We start from the raw sequence: 15,547 nt of genomic DNA on the forward strand, positions 1-15,547 counted from the left end.
TGCCCGACGTGGGACACGAACCCACTAACCTGAGATTAGGGGTCTCATGCTCTACCAACTGAGCTAGTCAGGGTCCTATTAATAAGTGTACTATATATCTAATTAACCATAATTTTATTATTAACCTGTAGCAATGAAAGTTGGACATAGAAGGATTTCTAAGAGAAATGGTACTCCTTTATAAGCAATGCTTCAGAATTTCCAAGCCTTGTGAAAAATTGCTACAAATGGCACACTCACAAATACAGTATATTACTGAGCGAACAAAAGATTAAACTGAATAAGCAGGAAAAAATACTTCTTATTTTATCACGAGCAATTGACAAAATACTTAAGATAAATTAATTTACAAGACACTTTTTTCTGTATGACTTTCTGCACCACTGATTATTAACTCATTAGACATCAGATCTTCTGTTTCATCTACAGTATTTATACAGGAAGTGCTTCTGCACATGGTCATGCTCAGGCTGGGATTGTCTCATGTCCTGCAGTTGTCAGGTCTCAATCATCTATTGATCAAGTGCAAACAAGGTCAGGACGCCTGTCAATCAGACCATCATTCTTTCAGTCTGGTAGCCAGTCGGGACCTCATTCTGTCTTAACAAGTTTTAAACCAATTTTATATCTTTCCTGAGCACTGCCACAGCAGACCTCCATTTATGTAAGATCTTCCATTGTCTTCTCTGACAAGATTATTATTTTTTTACCCAGTGGCATTTATTGTCATGCCCTCTGTAGCCAGAGGGCGCTCCTGCTCTGTCCTGTCCCCAGTTTCCTGTGCTTTGCTGTCCTTCCAGTCTCTCTCTCTCTGGGGCTATATATTTCCGGGTCACTTATTCTGCCTCGCTCGGCATTGACGTTTGGATGTCCTGAGACCCGCCTAGCACCAGGTCGCCACTCTGTCCGTGGCCTGAGGGCATAGGTTTCTATACAGCACTCCAGAACTCTTTGAAGTTCAACACAATTCTGCTGTCAGTCTAATCACTAAGTTCCCTATCTTCAACATTCTAAAAAAAAACATCAAACCATTATTGAACCAGATAATACGACTGAGAAATACACAAAAAGTTTGCTTTATCATCACCATTCTATTTATACTTAAACCAGACTTTTGAAATGAATAAAAATCTGGATTTTAACTATCATCTCGCTCTAACGCACTGTACATGATATTCCAAAAACTAAGACAAATAAAAGGTGATCAGAAACAAATAACCTGAGTGAAAATGCAGAGTAAATTTTCATTAGGGAAAACAGCTCGGCTCTCTGGAGGGATGTGCTATGGAAGATTAGAGGTGAATCGAGGAGGCAGCTGGAGGTCAGTGTGCTCTCAGTCTGTGGACTCCAGAGACGCGGACGTGGTCTGTAGAGAACTGGGCTGTGGAGTCTCCAGGGCTGTGCTGGGAGGAGCCTCTTCAAGACAGGGGACTGGGCCCGTCTGGGCAGATGAGATCCAGTGTCGGGGTGATGAGGAGAAACTGGCCCACTGTCCAGTCCTGAAGAGAGAGCAGCACAACTGCACACATGCAGATGACGTCACCATTGTCTGTTCTGGTAAGAAACACAATTTATAGCTTACAAATATGGACATAAATTGCCATCTTAAAGACTGTAGAGAAGTTTTAAAGGGTGGAGCACTGAAAGGAGCAAGCTGTTTCAAGGTTTACTTAAGATTTTCTTCATTTTTGAAGCATTTAATTACTGTGAAGAATTATGTGAACAAATCACCATTTTGTTTGCTGAGTCCCAGTTTTGGTTAATTATTTGACTGAAATTTTTTCACATGAATATGAAGACCTGCGAAGTATCGATTAATCCAGCATTATCTATGGGAGATACATCTTCTGGTCTCTTATCCCACTCACTGCCTTGTCTTGTGTCCAATGTCCTGTGTCCAGGCTACACTGACTTCAGGCTGGCCAGCGGTCCTGACCGGTGCTCTGGCAGAGTGGAGATGAAGTTGGGGGCTCAGTGGGGGACAGTCTGCGATCAGGGCTGGGACCTCCGGGACGCCACAGTCCTCTGTCAGCAGCTGAACTGCGGCTATGCTGAAGCAGTCCTGGGCCCGGCCAGATTCGGACAGGGCAATGGCTCCACGTGGACCGATGTGTTCGACTGTGAGGGCACCGAGACTGAGCTAAGACACTGTCCCATCTCTCCATGGGCTCACAGCTCCTGCAATCACAGCAGAGATGTGGGAGTCGTCTGCTCTGGTGAGTCCTGCTCTCTCCTGTACTGTAACTGGCCATTTTTTATTTAAGGTTCGTGAGATAGAACTTCCACAGTGAGGTAAGAGCTACTCATTAGATCAAGTGTTTTTACTAATAAAAAGGGACATTATATAATTTATTCAAATTACTAATATTAGGATATAGTATTATATTGTGCATTTTGGGCAGTTAAACTATATTACACATGCATGATCAATTATTATCACAAACAGGCTTTTGTATTTCTGTGCTCATTTTATATTCAGTTGTTACAGCTATTTGTGAATCTGTGTATTGTTTTCTAAAATTATGATTTTTAGATTATTAACACATATGTTATAGGTGTATTTGCAAAAATAAGGGAATGGCACTGGATGCATAATGTGCAGTTTCTGAAATACTAGGGTGAAGTGATTAAACCTCCCACAGTATTTCACTGTGAAACTCCTGTCTGTCTCCTGTATTGCCTGACTCTGCCAGGAGCGGCGGGAGGGGTCAGGCTGGTGGGAGGAGCCGGGCGCTGTGACGGGCGGGTGGAAGTCTTCTCCAGCGGCAAGTGGGGGCGACTGCTGGACTCGTCCTGGACAGACTCTGCCGCCTCAGTGCTCTGCAGACAGCTGGGCTGCGGTTCGGCTCTAGAGACCTCCAGCTCCTCTCGCTACGGGCCGGGCCGCAGTGACGTGTGCTTCTCGGGCGTCTCGTGCTCCGGGAACGAGACTCACCTGGGGAACTGCAGCCGCCCACAGCCGGTCAGCTGTAGCTCTGGGAGTGACGTGGGAGTGCTCTGTGAGAGTGAGTCTGTCTGCAGGACAACACTCCTGCCCGAAACACACACTGCAGCTTTATAAAGAAGAAATCATTAACAATATCTAGTGCTGTGGATTGTTGTAGAAAACACTTCTTTCCTTGAATGAAAGTGAAAGAGGTCTCACGCTGTTCTTCCTTCCCAAAAGAGATCCTGTCGTTTCCTCTCTGTGTCTCAGTGAAAGTGTTCAAACACACAAGAGTGAGCAGAGTTCTTGCGGTTTTCCTCTCCCACAGAACACGGGCTCCTCCGGCTGTCCGGGGTGGAGAGCCCCTGTGCTGGGCGGCTGGAGGTGTATCACTGGGGCTCCTGGGGGACGGTGTGCGATGACTCCTGGGACCTGGCGGACTCTCAAGTGGTGTGCAGGCAGCTCCAGTGTGGGACGGCCGTCCGCGCCCCAGCGTCAGTGTCCTTCAGCCAGGGCGCCGGACCCATCTGGCTGGACGAGGTGGGCTGTCTGGGGAACGAGTCGTCTCTGTGGGAGTGTCCCTCCAGACCCTGGGGCCAGCACGACTGCGGACACAAGGAGGACGTGACCATAGTGTGCTCAGGTGTGACAACAACACTTCTCATCAGCAAAGAAAAAGATTTAGTCAATATTAGTCACTTGTGAAGGAAGGACACTCAGTGATCACTAGGGCCACTATGGTCCAGAATGTGGAAATAGAATCCTTGTTTTGAATTTGAAAGAAATTTAAATTCAGTCAAAGTTTTAAGTTGTTCAACTCAAATATAGTAAACCAACTATGAAACTGTCAATTGAATAACCATTTCTGTTTGAATGAAGCTGTTACAGGCTGGTCAAAAACACTAACAGCCCTGGAGAGGCTGACTATTGTGTGGTAGCTAACTTTAATTATTTAACATGAAAATGAGACAAATGAAGGAAAGAAAGTCTTCAGTCATCAGTCCTACTGTTTCACTAAGCAGGTTCTCTGTCTCATAGTGAGAAGATCATTTCCTGCTCTGTTTATTTCCAGGTCAAGAATGTCAAAAACGTAAAGTTTCAGCAACATAAACACCAAAATGTGAGAAGAAGCAGCCATTCTAGAAACATAAACACTGAAGTGGAAAAAGCTTATTTTTAGTTCATGCTAATTGAAGCACATGATAATAAAGCTTTGCTGCCTGTTCACTATGGCTTGCTCAGTGTAACAGGTTTTTATCACCAGCTACTGCAGCATCTCTTTACTATCAGCTTTGATCACCCAGGCCCAGTGCCTGCTGTCTGTCTCTCTCCCCTGGGCAGCACTGTGGCACAGTGTGTAAGATTGTGGACTTGTCACTGGAAAGCTGTGGCTCCAAATCCTGGGTGACTCCTGAGCAACATACTGCTCTTGCATAGCTGTATTAACATACCCAGCAGTTTAATGTTTGTCAATAGAAAGATTGCAGTGTAGTTAATTATCAATCTAATTTACCATCTCTCTCCCCAGAATTCAAGCACCTGAGGCTGGTGAGCGAGCAGTTTGAGTGCGCAGGGAGAGCTGAGGTCTTCTACAACGGCACCTGGGGAAGCATCTGTCAAAACCGCATGGACTCTCACACAGCTTCACTGATATGTCGCCAGCTGAACTGTGGGGATTTCATTGACTTTAATACCCCTGCCGATGGGTCAGGACTCAAATGGCTTGATGATGTTCAGTGTAAAAAGCATGACGTGTCACTGTGGCAGTGCTCCCATTCCCCTTGGGGAGAGAACAGCTGTGATGACAGAGATGTAGCAGGTTTAATTTGCACAGGTAGAGTGTTTTACAGATATAACTTCTCTTTTACTGCTTCCATGATTTTCAAAGCATTATGTACCTTTCCACAGTGACTGAAATTGCTTTTAAATTCCACTCCAATTTCCTTCCCCTAGTGTAATACTTTGTACCTTAAGGATCTCTAATTCAATTCTTTACAGGTAAAAGAGCTAAACCAGCCCCCACCACCCCAAGACCTTGTACTGAAGACCCAGATCAGCCCCACTGTCCAGGTAACATCATGGTGATGGGAGACTTCTGTTTCCCTGCTCTTCAGTGTGCTGGATGTTAGTCTTGTGTCATGTGAAGTAGGAGCCACAGCTTTTTCCTTATGGATGGGACCTGAGGGGGCCCCTGACATAGAATTTTGCTTTACAGTTGAGGATTCTCCTTAGAGGTTTCGATTATCAGAGGGAATGGAGTGTGTGTTCTCCACTCTAAGTTTTCCTTGATTATTGCCTTCCTGGGTGCAAATTAATTGACCAAATTTTACCAGAGAGCTTTGAATGATTGCCCAGACCTCACTCTCTTGTCCCCTTCTCCCTGCAGAGACAGAGAGGCTGCGGCTCGTGGGAGGGGTCAGTAACTGCTCTGGCCGGGTGGAGGTGCTGTACGGGGGCTCCTGGGGGACGGTGTGCGATGACTCCTGGGACCTGCGGGACGCCCAGGTGGTGTGCAGGCAGCTGGGCTGTGGGGAGGCAGTGAGCGCTGGGACAGAGGCCTCCTGGGGGGAGGGGAACGGGACGGTGTGGCTGGACGAGGTGACCTGCAGGGGCAGCGAACTCCACCTGTGGGACTGTGAGCACGCCGCACTGGGGCAGAGCGACTGTCGCCACAAAGAGGATGCAGGAGTGTCCTGTGCCAGTGAGTCTGATTGCACAGCGAGTGCTGTAACTAGGATACATCAGGATTGGAGAAACTACAGGCTCCATCCTGATGACATCCAGCAGTAAGACAAAGCAGTACAGCAGTTTTATCACTGCAGCTACGCTTAAGTATAAGGAATCTAAATGTGGTTTTATTCTGCATGTACAGTATATTTTGGTCATTCCTTTCAGGACTTGGTATTGCTTTCACTTTCAGAGCGAAGCTTTACCCTAGATCATGTCCTGTTACACCTTCACAGCTCAAGATGTCTTCTATCCCATCCGTACCTCCCTGTACTGCACACCCCACCCCCAACACATAACTCTTGATCATGTTGTATCTTACAACAGCTGGAACAATATTCTGTTCACTTCCAGTCTTCAGATCAGTACCAGCTTTATATATTATAGTTATGAGGTTCCCAGTCCTGATCCAGGGACCCACTCTTGACTTAATGTATCCAACAAGTCACCTGGTTGGAGATTTTGCCAGATTTATTTCCTGCTGAAAGCTTGAAGATTTTAAGTAGAGAAACACAGTAGTTAAAAGAAAGGCAGACCTGTTTTGGGTTAAGGATGTCAAAACAATTACAGAACCATGATCAGATCTATTAGGTATCCAGTGATTGAATTAAGCAGGTGTGGGGATCCCCAGGACCAGGAGTAGGAGCCCCTGCTTTAGTTAACACACAGAAAAGAGATGAGTCAAAACCTCTGCAGAAAATGGATTTGACTTTATAAAATTTGAATACGAACTATTATATTTGCTACAGTAGTAACTAGATTTTTTCATTGGTTTTAATTTACAACAAATCTTGTGCTCAAAATCATCAGTAGTATCTGTCTATAATCTCTTTTTACTTCTCTTCTGTCACACCCAGAGCCGGAGAGGATAAAACTGTCCGGGGGCCCCAGCGCCTGCTCTGGCCGGGTGGAGATGCTGTACGGGGGCTCCTGGGGGACGGTGTGCGATGACTCCTGGGACCTGCGGGACGCCCAGGTGGTGTGCGGGCAGCTGGGCTGTGGGGAGGCAGTGAGCGCTGGGACAGAGGCCTCCTGGGGGGAGGGGAACGGGACGGTGTGGCTGGACGAGGTGAACTGCAGGGGCAGCGAACTCCACCTGTGGGACTGTGAGCACGCCGCACTGGGGCAGAGCGACTGCCAGCACAGGAGGAGAGCAGGGGTTCGCTGTGCTGGTGAGTGCAGAGAGAGAGCTAGTGGCATCTTAAATACATCATTTTCAAACATTTCTGAGCTGTTTTCTACAGTTAACAATACAATATATCAGGGACCTTAACTTCAATCATATCTGAACCTCATCATTATAAAAACACCTCGCAGTTCAGTGGGGTCTGAACTTTCACTTATTTTGCTTCATATGGTTTCAAGCTTGACTCAGTGATTCTTTGTGTGACTGACATCAGTTACGGCGAGTATTACAAACCCTGTGCAGGTCTCTGGTGGAGTCCGGGCCAAACGAGTCTGAGAAGGGCGAGGCAGGAGGGAAGTCGATAGGTCCAGGTGTAGTCGAGTCCAGAGAGAGAGCTAGGCTAATAATCCAAGAAGGCGAGACGAAAGAATGATCGAAGCTGGAAAGGGGTCCGAGAGGCGAGGTCTGAAAGCGCAAGATGTCTAAGGTTGTCGGTAACGAGAGCTCAGGAAGCAGGAAGATTCCTAATACCAAGCAGTGAACAAGGTTAGCAGGGGGTTTAAGCAGTGAGGGAAGAGATGTGGTGTGGTAATTGGGTAATGGGAGTTAATTAGGGCCAGCTGCACTTGGAACAACATCTCCTTTGCATCAGATCATCCCCACCACAGACAACTTGGAAAATGCTCAGAAAAAAAGCATCAGCCTGTTTCCTCCTCTGTTTCAGATCCCCCAAAGCCCAGACCAGCCCCTCAGGCTCCAGGAGGCCAGTCCTCTCTGTGGATAGTCTGCATCGTCCTGGGAGCCCTGCTGTTCGTGGCTGCTGCCCTGGCTTGTGGGCAGAGACAGAGGAACAGAGCCCTTCAGAAAGGTGAGCTTGGTCTCCTCACTGTCTCTTCCAGTCAGAGTCTGTATTGTGTTCGACAGCACAGCAGTGCTGATCAGGAGCAGGTCAGTGGTGTCTGATCTCACATCCACAGTACTGGTCTGGCTCTGATCTGACTATGAAGTGAAGAAATGGTGAATGGTGCCTCATTTACAAAGATACACTGGGGAATCACAGTTCTTGTAAGCTGAAATAGGTTCTGTACATTGACACAGTTAAAAATACTGATTTTTTAACTTTCTGACTCAGTTTGTGATTTTTTTCTGGTTAGTGAGAATGAGAAACTGTCCTCTACATTCTGACAATAACCATCGTGTCTGTGGGATATCTGATATTAACAGGCCTCTTTTTCATCTCCAATCAGAGATTGCTCAATGGGAAATGACCTCCTTGCCCTACCAGGATGCTCTGTATGAAGAAATTAACTACAAGCTGTACCAGCAGGGAACATACAGACAGCACAGAAAAGGTTTGCTGCCTGTCTGCTTCACTTCTGTCTTCTTCCTGAAGCTGGTGTCAGTTGTGCAAACATTATTCCTGTTAGAGGAGTAGAAGGGATCTAGTGAGGAGAGGAGTCTCTCAGCAGCTGGAGTGACTGTCCTGTCTGATCTCTGTGCTGCAGGGAGTGATCTCTCTGGAGGGCTGGACTATGATGATGTGGATGATGAGGACAGTAAAACTCCGGGTAAGACAGGCTGGGGTCTGAAGTGGTTGTGATTGTGAGAATGAATAAAGGATTGTGAAGATGAAAATTCAAGGGCACCACAGCTGAGTAGTGGTTATTTCAAAGCTTCAAGCCTTGGGAGCTATTGCATAGCTACAGTATATATCAAACAATAGTGGTTAATTGTCACAGCTGCATATGAAACTCTATAAATTAATGTGTATATAGTGCAGGCTTTGTTCTCTGCTTGTGGATACAATTGACTGAGTCTCTTCTCTCCAGGGAGTCTGTCTGGGGATGATCTGGACTATGATGATGTGAAGGAGGATGGAGAGACCTCAGTTCCAGGTACAGTCACAGCTCTTTGTGAATTTTTGCAGAGCTGATACTTAGGCTGTTTGTCCTCTATAGGACTATAAATATATAAAACTATTATATATAGTATAATATATAATAATGCTACATACTATAATATATAATAATAATACTAATTATATATAGTAGTATAATTACGATAGTTTCTCAGTAACCCTCTTTTCTACAGACCAGTGATATCATTATGATTTGTTTCTCAGTTCCTTTTGTCACGATCGCTACTCCTCCTCTTAAGGGCGCTCCAGCCCTTCCTTGTTCTACCTCATCCCCCACACCTGTTCCTTATTCCAGCCCCTGTTTAGTTCCACCTTAAAAGCCATACGTAGACATCACTCGACGCTCCTCATTGAACCCCGTTTCGTGAGAGCCTGGGACCTGCTGCGTCTGGCTCCATTATGATTTTAACCTTCTGTTCCCGTGTTTTAACCCCCGGATGGATCGCCTGGCGATGGACTCTCGCTTCTGTCTTGGATTACCCGTTTAGACTTTTACATGGATTGTTTGCCCCGGAATCACTACCCCTGGACACCTGCACCCCTTGGACACTCCCCCTGTCTCCATACCCTCTCCTGCATGGCTTTTTCCCCAGTGTTTCCTCACTAATCCGGATCATGTCGTCTGAATAGGGCCCGGAAAGAACTGTTCCTGACATTTTTCTTGGTGACTCTCTTCTCTCCAGGGGGTGTGACTGAGGGTGATCTGGACTATGATGATGTCCAGGAGGACAACGGGACTTCAATACCAGGTAGAACCACAGCTGTTTCCTAGGATCTGCAGAACTGATAGTGAGAAGCACTCTACTTCAGCCAGAATTGTGTAACTTGAGCTGAAAATTGATTCAACCTAATACTGTACTTGTGAACCTGAGTGTTTCTGTCTCTTGCAGAGAAAGTCCTGTCTGGAAGAGTCTCCCCAGAACCTTCACTCCAGGGTGACAATGAATACGATGAGCCCTATGAGCAGAGCAAGTGACCCCCTGAGCCACAGCAACTCTCCAGACACAGCAGACCTGCAGCATCGTGTTTCATTCAGCTTCCATTCCCTTTAAACAGGCAGATTATAACAGGGCAGGATATTTTCCTTTGTTTCAAATTTTTGATTGCTGTTTTTGATTTAATAAAAAAATAAATAAAATATTTTTAAAATGATTTTAAAAATGTTTCTGGATTCTGGACTTTGCTCTATTAGAAAAGACAAGTACGGTTAGATTATTGATTTGACTGCAAAGGCATTCTGTCAGCTTCAGCACCCAATTGTGCTGTTTTCTGTTTGGGTATTGTAGTGCCCACATGTTTTTTACTGTTTCTTCACAAACAGTTTTTATCAGATTGATTTCTGTAGTGTAGTTTCGCCTATTTTATATTTTGAAAACTACAAGCTGTGTCACAGATACGGGGGTGTCACAAATGTATAGTGACCCCGATATGCAGGAAAAGCCAGCAGCATTCTCCGGACGGCCACAATCCAGTATCCTGGTGTGCTCCTTTCTGCCACATTGTAGGAAAACACATTGTCCTTCAGTCCCACATGTCTTAACCAACATGTCCCATTAGGCTCCCCCTACCCTGTCTCTCTGCAAAAGGTACAGGGTAGGAGGAGGAAGACAATGCCTGAACTTTCCTTTGATGCTCTCTGTAGAGTCCCCCTCTGCTCTTCGAGTCCTTACCTGTATCCAGTGGTGCAAATCCTCCCCATCCCGAGTCCTGTCCTGTGTCTGGTGTTGTAACCTGTGTCCCACATCATTCTCACTGAGACCCCTTGACTGAGGCTTATATATCCTCCTCCTGGCCAGAGCTCAATGGAGACTAATTCATGAGTTCACTATATGCATTCGATCAGGTGTAACAGTGCATCTTCTCTTCCTGCTTTGTTCCTCATGTTTCCTCTCTGCCTGTCTGTTCCAGGGCTGGTCCAGCCTTTTCCCAGTCCCAAGTCACCACTGAACTGTAATGTAACTAATGGGGACCTAGGCAAACAGTGTGATGCTCAGTCTTTGTTGAGCACCTGCTCCATGAGTTAAACCAGGAAGGTTTGAAGACCTTGATTAGAGTGAAGAAGCCAACACCAGAAGAAACAAAACCACTCCTAACACAACTCAAACTGAAAGACACTGGCCATTACATACATACTGTACTGAAAGTCAATATACCCCCAGAACCTGCTGCCCTCCACACACTTTTGTCACTCTGTACACCTGTACATCCTTTCAAGCACAAAGACTGTGAGCTTGTCACAGTGCAGTGATGACATCTGCAGCTGTTTTCCAGGAAACCAAACACATCGTGAGTCATCACTGCAGAAGAAAATTGTTTTCAAAAACTTCACATTAAATGTATTTAGTATATGAAGGGTCAGTTCAGTCAATACTGCTGATACAAAGTGAGGAATGTGCTGTATCTTCCACTGAACAGCTCACAGTACTGCAGCAGTGCTGGACTGTCCCTCTTCCCTCTCACCCTTGACCCTGACCGTGTCTGGGTCCTCCTGCACTGCCTTATACTGTATAAGGGGGGTCCCCCATCTTCCCCTTCTCTTCACCAAATGTCCTGCTATGTCTATGCTATCCCCCTTTCTCTCTCTCCCCTAGTGACCAGCACCCCCACTGTAAACTAAAGGGTAATAAACCCCCTGCTGGTGAAACTAAGACTCCTGTCTCCAGGCTGTTCACTGCCACCATCAAGTTGCTGAACTGGAGTGTAGGGCCATTCACTGCAGTATCAATCCTTATTTCTTACAGTATTTTACGTCATTGTGTCGAGACATAATCAGAATTGACAGCGGCTCTGAGCCATTATACTTCAAGCATACAACAATATCGCAATCTGTAGGAGTCACTTTGAAAACACTCTCTTTACACAAGCAAACACGTAGAAACAGCTTCCCCTGTCTTCAGGAGCCTGTTTCCTGTAGAAGCTGCAGTAGAGAGAGAGCTGCAGGAGACAGAATGATTCTGCCAGTATCTTTGCAATCTGACAGGTGTTTTTAACCCTGATGGTCTATGAGCTCCAGACCTGCATTATACAGATGGAGTTATTCCTGCTGCTTTTTTTTAAAAAAAATATCATTAAGACAAGTCATATATCTGAAACAACCACTACTTCAAAGTAAATTCTGCACAATTGTCCCTGTGCTACAATCAAAGACTGGGAGTCCTGCGGTGATCTCTTTACTGTGTTTAACTGTGCAGCTGTGATCCTCTCTCCTGCTCCAGGAGAGCCACAGGCCTGCAGGTTTTGTAGGGAAACCAAATAGTGATGCAGTGATAAGGTGAAGTCAGCTGATAAATGGTCCATTAAGTGATTAGGAGGTCATGTTGGAATGGGGCTTCAAACAGTGACTGAGGATCAAAGTTCTCATGTTTATCATATGTTTTTCTTTTTTGTGTCAATAAGAAAACCTGTTTTTTAAAGATCTGGTGATTTAATGATTTGTGAAAACTTCCCCACATACTGTAGATATTTGGAAGCTACTCATTACGATTGGAGGGGTCATGATTCTGTTATTCAAAAATGTTATGAATGGAAATAGAGGTGCTGCCCAGGTCCAGCTCTGTGATAGAACTAAACAGAGTCTATTGTATGGATGAGGCTTAAAATTGCTGATCAGTATTCAATCACAGTTACTGTACATCATACAATAGCAGATCACAACAGACAGCAATTTTAATATATGTTTATATTTAAAATTGACTTATGCTTGCTAAGAACTAAGACAGTATAACAACAGCAGTGTGAATAAAATGGAGCAGAAGTACATAAGAAAGTTTACCCTTGGGTTCAATTCCTGGGAGCTATCTGTGTGGAGTTTGCATGTTCTCCCCATTTTCACATGAATTTCCTCCCGGTGCTCCGGTTTCCTCCCACAGTCCAAAAAAACATACCGGTAGGTTACTTGGCTTCTGGGAAAACTGCCCCTGCTGTGAGTGTGTGCATGTCTGTGTTTATGTCAGTGTGTGTGTCCTGCGATGGACTGGTGTCCCATCCAGGGTGTACCCCGCCTTGTGCCCGCTGCTTGCTCGATTAGGCTCCGGCCCCCCTGCGACCCTGTGCTGGATAAAGTGGTCAGAAAATGGAGAGGTTGGTGAATGTGTAATTGTAAAAACATTCCAATTCAAATACAACACACAAGACAGTCTATTCATACTGTGTGTTGTTTAACATATTGTATGCGTGATACAGTAGCGTTTCCAGTGTTGTTTTGCTGATTTGAAATTAACAACTGATTGACTGCTTACAGTATGTCAATTTAGTACATAGTGATCGTAAAAAAACATACAATCCAATTTCCTGGTATTTTTCTATGGCTGTGTATTTTCTTTGCTTAAAAGAAATTGTACAACAATAGTCTTTAATTGAGAAATTTGCTCATTCTAAGCTTTTAAAATATTTCGCTTGAAAGATAAGCTGAAACTTTAAATGCTCTTTGATTGGCCTTTTTATTCAGAAAGGGCACTGAGAAACTTTCTTCTACTGCTTCTTCGGTTTTAAAAACATGTTGACACAGCTACGAAGTACTATGAGATGGCAGCTAAAGTCTTGTTGCAATCGTTGACTAATGTTTGCTTTCGAAGGCTGACACAGCAACTCTTGTGATTACAGTATGATATTGGAGGCAAATTGAATTTAACTGTCTAGGATTAAATGCAAAATCCTCAACCCACCACCCACCCAACCGCCAAGACAAAAAGATAAACAAATCTGCTAACACTGTTATCCACACATCCAGTAATTCAGTGTCCAAACTTCCCAGACTGTGCTACTACTGAGCAAGTTCGCGTTACATAGTCACTTGACCACCTGAAAAATCTCGGGAAGAAAAGCAGCTCAGAAGCTACTTTCAAAGGCACAAACTGGCACAAATGTAGCAGAAATGACACAGGTCAGTTTGCTTCTCCTGTGCCTTTGAAGGGGGGTGAGCGATGTCATACCCCAAAAAAGAAAGCTCTATATCCTGGGAAGGAAAGTAGCATAAACACTGCTTTCAACGGCAAGAACTGACACTTACTGCACGCAGCATTAAAGAACGACACTACTTCGGTTTTCCTGCGCCATTGTAGGGGGGCTGAGTGATGTCACTCCCCTGAAAAAACAAGGCGCTACAGAAGATTTACAAGATGGCGGCGCACATGGAAACAGCGGCTTCATTAGCTCTCAAACAATGGTGCATTGTGTTCGTTATTTTTATGTTATGTGTCACGTTATTTACTCAAAACACTGAAGCTTACATGTCCTACGACCGGAAAACTTTACCGGACATCAGAAACAACTACAGGGATTTCTCCTTCGGTTCGCTTGACCTGGACTACATCAGCTCGTCCATCCTCTACACCGCAGACTGGGAAGCCACCGTAGCGGCAAGGCTTATTAATAATACAGGAATTAAGTTTGCTGCTCCCTTGCCAGTCTCTCTCTCCCTCATCTCAGTGGTGAGGGACACAGAGAGGCCATTCCATTTGGTTCAGATTAAAGGTGTTTTTCTAGCTGATAGAGTTTCCTGATAAGGAACAGCTCCCAAGGCAGAGATTCTCTAGCCACCCTGATGAATGGTCATCTCTGGCGCCTTACTGCCTGGGAGATTGCAAGGGTGAGTCGCATCGCAGGTTGTTTACAACTCTAAAGTCAAAGTGCATTGTTACTCGTCCTCCACCTCGATCAGCCAATCAGGAACTGGTAGGGCAGGGTAACCCCACGTGGGTCTCGAATGCCCACGGAACTTTCAACCAATGAACGACCGTAGTTCCTCCAGATAAAACAGGCAGCACAGGCCCCAGAAGAGGCTCCTCCAGGACATTCCCAGACTCGGCTCGGACAATCAAGTGACGGCCAGTGTGTCCGAGTGCCAGGACTTTACTTTGTTCTAAGAGTCAAGAACGGAGGTCACCCGCACGTAACCAAAGAATCCGCCCGAGGTTAGCCCAGCAGCAAGCCTCGTTAACCGCCAGTACCCCACTGCGAACGCTCGCCTGATCAGGGAGTGAACTACGGTCGCAACTGTCAACAGCTGAATCTCAGGATTCAGGACTAGCGCTGCATCAGGAACTAACCGGTCTTCTTCCCGTCTAAAGAGTGTGACTTGCTTGGACCCGCAGTCACTTTTCATGTGCACAGTCTCTGCTAGTTACGCCAGGACTGACTAGCCGGTCTTCAGAGAGTCACTGCCAGCGCACCCCAGCAGGAATCTCTCCCTCCTTCTCCCCTACCTCAAACCGGACCAGCACTGCTTGGCACCGGGCCAGAGGACGCCGATTGGATACAGCAACATCCTGTCGCTGTTCCTTTGTGTCCGCGGGAGATCTGAATCCACACAGATTGGATGAGTATTCAACATTCCGCATTGCAGCTGGAGAATTTAATTGTTACCTCAGCGCCAGTTGATATCAATTTAATTCCTATGAGTGACGTACTTGCTTGCGAGCATCTAGTGTAGAAGTTGTAATCAAAGCTCATTATCAAAATGATATAAATGATTGGTATTCTGAATGTATGTCCCTCTTGGTTTGTAACTCTTCATGATTGAAAATATACCTTTCGTATTCTGCTAACCCTCACTATAAGATCTGTTAAGTTTATATGCACATTTTATGTATTAATAACTTGCTGAGTTATCCTGCAAGTTCGGTTCTCTAATAGCCATCAAAGAATCATTTTGTGACTTACTGCTACAATTAAATATTGTCCCAGTAAATGTACAAAACCCCTACACCGCGGAGCCACCTGACCGTGACCGCCGGCAGAGGAGACACCGCAAGCAGCAAATAAGACTAAAAGAACAGCAGAACAGACCACCTATACCCAGCCTGTTCCTCGCTAACGTACAGTCCCTAGACAACAAACTGGACGAAATAGA

General features: G+C 45.5%; 1 protein-coding gene and 1 non-coding gene across 2 annotated transcripts; one reads left to right on the plus strand and one right to left on the minus strand.

The window, feature by feature from the left end:
- Positions 1–73, minus strand: trnar-ccu (transfer RNA arginine (anticodon CCU)). The gene has a single exon. It is a non-coding gene; the product is annotated as a tRNA-Arg (tRNA).
- A 1,884-nt stretch (positions 74–1,957) lies between these two features.
- On the plus strand, positions 1,958–9,673 carry LOC148833627 (antigen WC1.1-like). Its single transcript, XM_088915256.1, has 11 exons — positions 1,958–2,216; positions 2,694–3,005; positions 3,255–3,569; positions 4,455–4,760; positions 5,313–5,627; positions 6,511–6,825; positions 7,504–7,647; positions 8,285–8,347; positions 8,609–8,674; positions 9,381–9,446; positions 9,588–9,673. The coding sequence occupies exons 1-11, from the start codon at positions 1,958–1,960 to the stop codon at positions 9,671–9,673; spliced, it is 2,247 nt and encodes a 748-aa protein (XP_088771382.1).
- The last annotated feature ends 5,874 nt before the right edge of the window (positions 9,674–15,547 follow it).

The sequence above is a fragment of the Atractosteus spatula genome, chromosome 5 (genome assembly GCF_055471065.1).
Source record: "Atractosteus spatula isolate fAtrSpa1 chromosome 5, fAtrSpa1.hap1, whole genome shotgun sequence".
NCBI lineage: Eukaryota > Metazoa > Chordata > Actinopteri > Semionotiformes > Lepisosteidae > Atractosteus > Atractosteus spatula.